The 10,503-nt window shown below is 37.5% G+C and overlaps 1 protein-coding gene across 1 annotated transcript in view; it reads left to right on the top strand.

The window, feature by feature from the left end:
* Positions 1 to 1,078: 1,078 nt before the first annotated feature.
* Positions 1,079 to 10,503, top strand: part of LOC135084052 (vinculin) — a 77,251-nt gene continuing 67,826 nt past the window's right edge. The window contains exon 1 of the mRNA XM_063978795.1: positions 1,079 to 1,260. Within this exon, the coding sequence (XP_063834865.1) occupies positions 1,204 to 1,260 (57 nt within the window). The 5' untranslated portion in view covers positions 1,079 to 1,203. The remainder of the gene's footprint in view (positions 1,261 to 10,503) is intronic.

Here is a 10,503-nt window from a genome sequence, read left to right as displayed (position 1 = left end):
TTTTTTTATAGAATTTTTTTTCTTCCAATTACTTTTTGTAAAGAAAACGTAATAACTTTTAAACTAAGCGGTATATCTTGATAAAATAAAAACAATAATAATGCTAGATAACAAGCGATAATAAAAAAATACATAAAATACACAAAAAAGGCCAACAAATAATAAAAAATGATACTTTTTGAAAAAAATCTGCTTTTAAATTCGTGTTTTTTTGGTTATTTGATAAATTTCTCCAAAAAATGCCCCTATAACCGGTGGTTTTTATTACTTTGTATTATTCTCTATCGTATTACTTTCGTACAATCAAAAATCGCATGTCTCTATCCCTATCACAACGTTTGCAATGATCGTTTGAACTAAGCCTCTCGGGGCGCGCCATTCAACGCTTCGTTATTTTGATTTTGATTTTTTTGATTTTGATAAAGACAAGTTAGATTTCAAATAAAAACAAAAGATTTCGAAGTAAAATAAGCATTTAAGTTAAAATTAAAATTGTCTCTACCTGTAGCGGAGAATATGTTGTGGCAGGCCTTTGTTCAAACGATCATAGCAAATGTTGTGATAGGGATAGAGACATGTGATTTTTGGTTTTACAAAGGTAATACGATAGAGAATAATAAAAAGTAATAAAAACCACCGGTTAATAGGGGCATTTTTTGGAGAAATTTATCAAATAACCAAAAAAACACGAATTTAAAAGCAGATTTTTTTCAAAAAGTACCATTTTTTATTATTTGTTTGCCTTTTTTGTATATTTTATATATTTTTTTAGTATCGCCTGTTATTTAGCATTATTACTATTTTTATTTTATCAGGATATACCGCTTAGTTTAAAAGTTATTACGTTTTCTTTACAATAAGTAATTGGAAGAAAAAAAATTCTATAAAAAATTAAAAAAAAATCTCAAAAAATTTTTGACCTCTTTTTTGTCGATAAAAATAGGTCTGGTTTCATCTATTTTCATATGTACACTTTAACGTGACTCACACTGTATAACTGTGACTAGTTCACAGGTATTTTTATTCATTATCACAGCTGTACAGGTATCTTATAGGAACAGTGTGGGCACAACTCTAATCCAGTTAGTATTTTTCTGTGTCTCTCACTGTTCGGTTGTGTTATTTATTATTTTGTGGTTTTTGTGTGATTTCTGTGTTATTTGTGTTTATTATCTCATGTAGATAGGTGCATAAACCAGCAAAATGCCGGTCTTTCACACGAAGATCATTGAGAGTATATTGGAGCCTGTAGCTCAACAGGTAAGTTCGCAATTATTTATAGCTTTTTGGTGTTCTAATTTTCTCGTGTAGGTGTGAGGTTTTAGGATTATTGTTTACTGTGGATGCTGGCTACGTTATCGGGTATTATGTCATCTTTCCGCGGGTTAAGGCGAGGTAAAATGACCATACTTGGTGGAGTCGGCCGGCCGTGGCGTTTGCGATAACCTTGCAAGCCTCCTTTCCTAGGGCATAACTTGATTTGACTGCACTTATTCTTAGTCCTGTCTCGTAAGATGTGTCCAGCCCCTATCTGAATGTCATTGACGCTAATGAATTAGTTACTGACTTCATTAGAATATTTAATGACTCACCAAAAATCCTATAAATTCGGTCTAAGTTTCTTGCCATACGGCTTTACGCGATTAGTCGAAAAGTTTTCCAATTGGAATTATCAAAAAGTATTTTTTTTATACAGGCTATGACACATTTTTTAATTATATTATTAATATTAGTAAATTCCCAACAATACCCTTCTTTATTAATGCTTATTATTATGATGGCTAGATAGATTTAAAGCCTAGATAAATAAAACAATTGCTAACCAGATTATATTATTAAGTCGCTATGTGGACCATATTGTATACCTTTGTGATACAGATATATTTTCCACCATTATTAGTGTTAGTTCTCACAATAGACACTTTATGAAGCAAGAAATGTGGCCCACTTTTTTGTTTACTATTGTCTCCTACTTGAACCACCTTTCACTTTGTAGAAACAGGATAGGATTTGCCATGCTGATATAATTTTAAACCAAAATAATAACAGCTATTACCACAACCTTAGTTGCACTTGAATTTGATTTTTTAAATTGATTTGTTGTTGGTGTCCTTACCCCTCCAAATACCAATTTTATCAAGAAACAATAGAAAACAATTATTACCACTGTCACATTTGACCACTTAGGGTTCAAGGAGTTAAAAATAAATAAATAAAAATAAAACGAAATCATTAAAAATAAAATTTTACTTGAATAAAGTTTTGTAAAATGGAGAATGTCAAATTAATAAGAGATTACCCATTCTTTTCCGTAGAATAATGTTAGGTACATATTATATTGTTAAGTAAACAGTATAATGTTGGTTTTGTATCAATTAAAACTTAAATTGTACCTACTTATTGTTTGATACCAATTTAAATAAATAACAATAATTATTCCCTTTATTGACAGAACAGGCCCCAAATATTTTAGGGTCACATTATCAAATAAAATAAAGACACTTAAAGAACCCATGCTGCTATTAATTAAAAGCCATTCACCGTGAAATGAAGACATAATTCGTACATGAAGTCATGCCAAGCACAATGGACAATGGGATAACTGAACCGGGGATTATTGGGGTTCAACGTCTTGAGTGATTGGTGACAGGTTTATAAAGTGTTCGAAATTGATCCGGAACACTGGATAGAGATTTTCTAATATCAAAATCAAAAATATCAAAATGGATTCTAAGTGACACTTTTGCGTCCTTTGATTACCCATGGATAAGAAGTCCACTGCCTACGCTACGACCCTAGGTGATTTTATCTATGGGTGATCAAAGGACACTAAAGTGTCACCTGGAGTCAACACATGTTTTAAACTTCCATCTTACTATCTGGCAAACCTAAGTTACATTTCACAGGAGCTCAGTAGCCAAACATGGTGAATAATTGCAAATTTTGCGATCGGTGTTATGTCGCGCTACCAATTGATAAATCATTTCATTGCTTCGAGCTTCCGAAAAGCGACTCAATCGCCGCGTTTGGCGTTTTTAAGTTTGCGGTATGGAATGTGTGGCTGCTGCGAAAAAGCGGCTAAAACGCCGATCGCCGAAGCTAAAAGCAGCATGTGTGCTTAGAGCTGTTGTCGCCTCAAGTCGGAATACTGGCCGTTACAATCCGGCTGTGTCCGTGACAAGATAAACGTGTGTTTCTGTTGACATGGGGCTCGAACCAGAGCTCCTCGGATCTCGAAGGCAGGGTACTCACCTGCCATGTAGCACGTAAGGTAGCATGTAACGTAACCAACCTTCAAGTGAGTACGGCTCGTCCACGGTCATCGCGTATCTGGCTGCGAGCTCCTGGATCCTACTGCTAGCCGCCTTTGTGCTCGCAGTGATACCGCCACTCGGCGGGTCGTTGAGATGTCCCTGCGAACCACGCGCGAGCTACATGGCGAGCTGATACATTACATGCTACACGGCTTGATGAGTACCCTGCTGAAAGGGCCAGTCCGACACCATTGGGCTATTGGTTTGCTGCAACCAAGTTGGTGGAAGACTGGCGGTTCCATCCCGGCTGTGCCAGTGCCGTGTGAGCCGTGACTAAAGTTTGGCAAACTGGCGGCTCGCGAGTCTGCGGACCATCAGTGTCACGGCCAGCCGTTAGTCACAGTGTAATGCTCTGTAATGTGGGAAAATATTGCTTAAATGTACAGGAAGATACTTGTGAATGTGTTTTACACACCTTGTAGGTAGTTTATTACTGGGAACTAAGGTTCAAAACTAAATAGAATTGTATCTGCTCCTGTAAGCCTGACTGTACCCAATGTAGTTTTTCCTGGGTGTAATGAATACTATGGGTGGTAAACACGCAACTATTGTATTTTCTGTTAATGTGCTTTCACGTGATTGTTTAAAAGAGGGGTGTTCACATCACATGGAAAAAGTCCTCCGCCTGGACATGAGCTCCCCTGGCCTACCTGGAAGTTTTTAAATAGACTTCGGACGCAGGTCGGCCGTAGTAAGGACAATCTGTTCAGGTGGGGATTATTGGATGGCTCAAACTTGGAGTGCAAGTGTGGTTTTGTTCCCCAGTCGACGAAGCACATGATGCGTGCCCAAACAACTGCACGCAGGAAGATTTAATGAAGGCTACTGACAACGCCATTCTTGTGGCGGAGTTTTGGGCTGACGCCAAAGTCCTCAATGACTATAAATTGACATAATTATTGTAGGTCATTATAAGAGTTCTATAAAATTGGCATTGAGACCTTAATTGCTCATAAATTCTCAGAACCGCATTCATTTTTAAGGAAAATAAAATATGATTCATTCACGCAAGTTATTAAAACTGCTGTAAGTTGTTTTGGCAGTTCCGAACATTTTTAAGCTCCTGTCTCGTAATTCAATTAATTACGCCACTGGCTTACCCCAATTGTTTTTAAAGCTCAGCGTCAGCCCATTATTTGTCTCTAATGGTCACACTGTTGTGTATGTTGAGGCAAGGTCAATAGAGAGTTATGCTGTAGAACTAACTGCCATTGGACATGGTCAGTTGACACTGGCGAGCTACCATCAACCCACACGGTTCCATTTTGAAAGCTGTGACGCTAAGCTTTCATCGAGTTTTATTGGCTACTCGTTATTAATACGAACCACCAGGTACCCTGTAGGTTCCCGCAATAGCTGAAAAAGTTTCCGTCTATCCAAACCAGCGGTTCCCAAACTTATTTAGTCTACTGCCCACTTTGAGAATAAAATATTTTTTAGCGCCCCCCATTTTTATAGTCAAGAGTCGAGCTCAGTCGGTGTCTAAGAGTCCTCCTAGTAGATGACGCCTCCCAGGCCTTTACACAACGTCCCGATTTTTTTTTCTGGGTCTCTTACCGCCCCCCTTTAAGCCTGCAGCGCCCACAAGGGGGCGTTATCGCCCACTTTGGGAAAGATTGATCTAAACTAACTAAACCACTACGATCCCAAGTATTTTTGTAGTTTCGTGTTTGCAAATACATACTAACATTTTCATTAGTTATCTTGCATCAGCAGCACAGCATTTTGACTTCTATCACTCAGCAAAAATTCTTTGTCTGTACCAAAAAATGGATTCATGAAATACATCACTATCCCCTATCCTTAAGCTAAAAGTGACTGAGTTGTTCCGCCACTTCTTCTCAGCCCAATAATTTATGTTATCCCGTTGTAGTGGTAGGGCAAGCTATACATATTCCGATGGCACACTAATTCACTTCATCTCAGTTAAAAGTGATAAAGCCCAGTTCCATCAGATTGACTACAGTTCTATACATAGCTAGGTAATTAGGGCAGGTGGGCAGCCTCGCAGCATCCGCCTGGTTGTGAAATGTCTTGCTATTTTTAAAGACGACATCGACGGCCCTACGACACTGGGAAGGTCACAGTGTGTTTACAGGACGGATCTCGTTCCCATGTTGTTAAACAAAATAGAAATTAGTATTTTACTCCGGGAGTGTGCTGTGGTGAATTATTAGCATGCAAACTTTGATAATGCTGCCAAAATCTTAAGCCTGGTAGCTTCTTATAATAAGAGTCTTGATTCTCTTCAGGTATATGGATCTGAGCACGTAATGCCCTCTAAAGCACGTACTAATTGTATTTCTTTTCATACAATGAACAATCGGACCTGTATGTCTATATCAAAGTTCACCTCACGGAGGTTTTATTTTTGAGTGTTATGATCGGTCTCAAATTTTGTAAAATGGAAAACAGATAGGTCGTATTATAAGACATCTAAAGGTCACATCAACTACGTTTTTATGACGAATGTTGATTAATGAATGTGACCCATCACTTATGATGACAAAATTACGAGTGGGACAGACCTTGCCAATTGAAGCAATTTTAAAATTATAATCTAGACCGACTGCATTCGAAACCTGCATGCATTAAAGAAGCTAGAGAAGAAGGAAGAGCTCCCAAGAAAAAATTGGAAATGGCAATATTGTAACCCCCTTACTATAAAACTTACACTGCACACTCGTTGAACAGTGTTTTAAAGTGACTTAGTATGGAAATACCATTTTAAAACAGTGTTCAACAACTGTATAACTTTTTATTAGTAAGGGGGTAAGTATGGATGCAGTGAAGATGTAACTTCAAGTCTGCTCTACTTATCATCATGACATGAGAACTGGACAAGTTGTTCCCCCTACACATGAAGGGGAGTTGAATGAGGTTTTGCCCAACAGTAGAATTTGGTTGATGGCTAGTTGTCTAGACCTAGACACTCCCACTGAAAACAGCGACGTGGCTGTGCTCTTAACTAAGCGTGTCTCTACTTCCTGTAGTAATTTCCATCGCTGCCAAAAAATACCTGACTTATCTCCAAAGAATTAAAATTAATTCTAACATCAACGTATCGTGATTTGCACTTGCTTGATAGAAACGAATAAATTAGCATTTTTATCGACTTCATCTAAACACCCTGGAACTACTGCTATAAATAAGCTACTAACATTAATTGTTTCCAAGTCTATTCAATACATCAACAGCATAAACAAGCTAAGATCACGGCGTTGGTTTAGCTGACGTCCACTTTTCTTTGATGTTGTTTCTTGGTAGGGCAATTAATTTAGTTCGCCATCTGATAATTTTCAAAAGGGCAGGGCCTGATATAGTTAGTGCATGTTTGCAGGACGCTAATCTCTATAGACGCCGTATTTTTATTTAGGTATGTCCCTTCCCAGGTAGGCTTTTTGCCGATAGTCTAACTGGTAATCAGTATGAACAAGTTAGAATATTGGTTCCCAAACTTATTTGAGGGCCCCCTTTCGGCGCAGTAATGACTCCATAGAGCGCGAGCGTCTCGTATTGCAGGGAAAAGTTGAGGGGCACCAGACCACGTGGTAGATCACCAATGAGATGGACTGACCAGATCAAGGCCGCAACTAAGTGCTCGGTTAGCGAAAGTACCCGGAAAGCTGCAGTCCGCGAGGAATGGCGCCGTATTACGAGGAACAAATTGGAAGAATTCCTCATACAAATTGGAAGCCGACTAAACTATCGCCCGACTAAAAGTCGAGTCTACGGCGAGTCTAATGCTGCTAGGTAGAGTGCTATCTTTTAAAAACCCTCCTGGCGCAGTCGGGCAAATAGCTGCAATGAGTCATGGACAATATTATTTACGTTGCGAGTTAAGAAGTCATTCACATGAAATTTAATCAAGTCGAAACAGTGGATGAAAGCTAGAGCGCGTGAAAGTGATTGTAAAAGCGAAGCGAATGCGGCTGGCTGTCGAATGTAAGCTTGACAGATGCATCTGTAATCTGTATATGGATGCGGGTGGAATACTTAAATTAGGAGGATGTTTATGGTGTTGCAATGTCGATTGTTTGATTGTGGCACGTTTGGTTTGGGATTTACTTCAAATCAAATCAAATTTAGAAAAAAGGAACATTATTTTAATTAATTTGAATAATATCCCCATGTAACTTTCTTGATAAACTGTAAGAGATTTTTAGAGCTAAAATTGCTTCATCATCATCGTCATTTCAGCCACAGGACGTCCACTGCTGAACATAGGCCTCCCCCAAAGATTTCCGGATCGACCTGTTGATAGCAGCCAATATTCAGCGCCTTCCTGCTGCCTTTAAAAATTTAAAATCGCTTGATTGCTTTGAAAATGCCTTGGTTAATGGACACCATAGTATTTTATTTGATGCTCTGCCTACATAGATGAGTAGTCTGCGAATACCGTTGCAGTTATTTCGAGCTGCGAATGTGCAGCAATGAATGTTTGATGGTATCCCCGCTGGACTCGGCTTTATTGACTTATCGGGCTATCTATAGAATAGACTTTCCGATTCCGACTTTGTTGAGGCTAAGTAAGTAGTGAACCAATTTTTGGCTGGTATATCCCATGTTTTGTGAGGACTAGCCTTGAGTTAAGACATGAGCCGTTGTAGACGACTGTGTTAATCTGGCTAGTTTGGAACTTTCTTAGATGCTAATTAAGATGATTCCAGCTGAAAATATCCAGGTGGTTTTACTGGTATTGTTGAAATATTTTAAAGATGTAACTAAACTAAACCACCAAATTCATACAACACCACTTAGGCATATTTAAGCACATTTATTTATTTATTTATTTATTTATTTTATCTTTTCAACAATGAGTACACTATTAAAATTTAAAATACATACCAAAACATTCTATGTCATCCCATGTGATGTTATTTTCTTTCTTCAGGGTGCTTCAGGTATCTGGCTCGTAATTTCTATGATAAGTCAAGAATTATAGGACATTTGACATTGAATTAATTCAAACTTGAACTCTTCATCTTGCAGCAGTCTAACATTTTAAAGACACAGCATGCTTTGATTAATGTACTCTATCAGTTGTTTACTTACCAAATTCCTATTAACTAAGGTCATCAAGTCTTCAAAGACAATCCTCGTAAAAAGGCATTCGGTCACGCTATAAAAGTGTTGCCACATGTTATTATTGAAATATATCTATTTTCGCGCGCTGACTCACGATTGTTACTGGCCGGTTGTTTGTTGCCATTTAGTGCTGCGATCATAACGATTAAAAATAAATTCGCTTCTATTGTCGTTCAAACTTCGGGCGGCTAAAAGATCGATGATTTATTGAAAACGCTGGTGTTATAATTAATTGTGACTGTGCAACTGCTAATTTAAGCTGAAAATTACTCATGATCGCTAGAATAACTGATTCATCCCTTCACCTTTGGTTACTCAGTAAATAAGATCAATGTGTTTACATTGAGAGAGTGAACTTGGAATTTTAAGTTTCGACTTCTTATTCATATTGCTATCAGCTTCGGCCTGATCATCCCTTTCCTTCGGGTGAGATGGAGGCCAAGAGCATCTCCGTTATGGGCATGGGTACAGGATTATTCCCACCTCTCGTTCCCTTCGCTCCAACTCCTGTGTGCAGGATCTTCAGCTTAATGTTGCGCTATAGGTAGAGCAACTAGCAAGTAGGGATGTTATGGATATGTAGTTTCGGTTATGGATACGGTTACGGATATAGGAATAATATTATACCGCTTTCGGTTACGGTTACGGATATTCATAACATCCCTGCTAGCAAGTCAGTTCTCATAAGTCTATCGGTAAATGCCCATCACTAGCTGCCAAGCTCTCAGTTCGCGCCTTAACCCTCGCTGTACGAGGTGGGGTGTGACACACCCCAGGCCTTTAAAAATCGCCATAATTTTAAAAATTTGCAAGTGCTGAATTTGAATTTCTCAGTAGCTGGAATTATGGCGCTGCTGCTTCGATCAGCGCTGCAAAATCAGTCCAGCGGTGACTACCAACTGAGTTACATGCCTTTAAAGTGCGTGTGGGTGTCACACACCCCACCTGGTACGGGACGTTGTTAAAAAAGTTAAAAAATAATTTAACAGTTTTGGTATAATTTATATATTTTTAGCTTTGTTAATTGAATAAAATTCAATACAAATAATATTTTTCGTAATTTTCACGGAATCTGAAATTTTCAAGCACTTAGTCAAATGAGATGACTTTTAGTGCGAACCTGGAAGTTTAGTACTGAGATCCGAAGATGTATGTGAACATACACTTATGGGCTACAATTTATACTTGGTGATACAATTTATGTGCTACTGAAATGAAACACCATTTTTTATAAATAAATAAAATTGTTACGCTCCCATTTTATGCATTGAGCTTACTCATTTTCTTTCATCAGAATTGTAATAAATTGAAAACCGATAATCAAAATAAATTTATACCCTTCCAGTTTTTAATTTACTTTTAAATTATAAGTAAATATCTTGTACTTTGTTAAATAAAACGGTTGTCATAATTAAAGGCACTAATTAAAAATTATACATAAGAAACTGATTCCTCAATTACAAGAACAACGGAAATTGTGTCTTTTTGTTATTTTATGATAAAAATGTTATAATACACATTTTCAGCTCAGAGCTTTTCTTACACCTAATTAGCATACGTAAATAATCAATATTAAATTCCACCTAAAAAAATGTTCAATGAAAATTTTATCACTTTGTATATTGGGGTATGTCATACCCCACCTGGTACGGGACGTAACTTTTAGTCACCTCGTACACGGAGGGTTAATTTAAAAATGGAACTGTTACGTTGGAGTTTCGCAATCGTTTGTTTCCGTTCGTTTACGGCAGGTGGTAATGAACATGAGGTTTATTTTCAAATGCTTTCATGAAATGAAATGATTCAAGTCGCTCTGACGAACCACAGAACTTTCTATGGCCCAGGGTTATTTTTTATAACCTATCTGAAATAATGGAGAATTGGAGAGATCACTGAGACAGTTGATTTGACTTTTACAGTCGATTTCATCGATATCTTACTCATAAGACATGTGTAAAGTAAACTTTCAATAACTTTAAAAAAATCGGGTTAAACGTGAGATGTTATTTTTGAACCGAGGTTTTAAAATACAATGTTGCTCTTTCTCTGTTGTTTATAAGCCGTATAAAAAGTTAATGTAGTGTTATTACATAAACTTGCT

The sequence above is a fragment of the Ostrinia nubilalis genome, chromosome 25, assembly GCF_963855985.1.
Source record: "Ostrinia nubilalis chromosome 25, ilOstNubi1.1, whole genome shotgun sequence".
Taxonomy (NCBI): Eukaryota; Metazoa; Arthropoda; class Insecta; order Lepidoptera; family Crambidae; genus Ostrinia; species Ostrinia nubilalis.
This window is presented reverse-complemented; position numbering and strand designations above follow the sequence as displayed.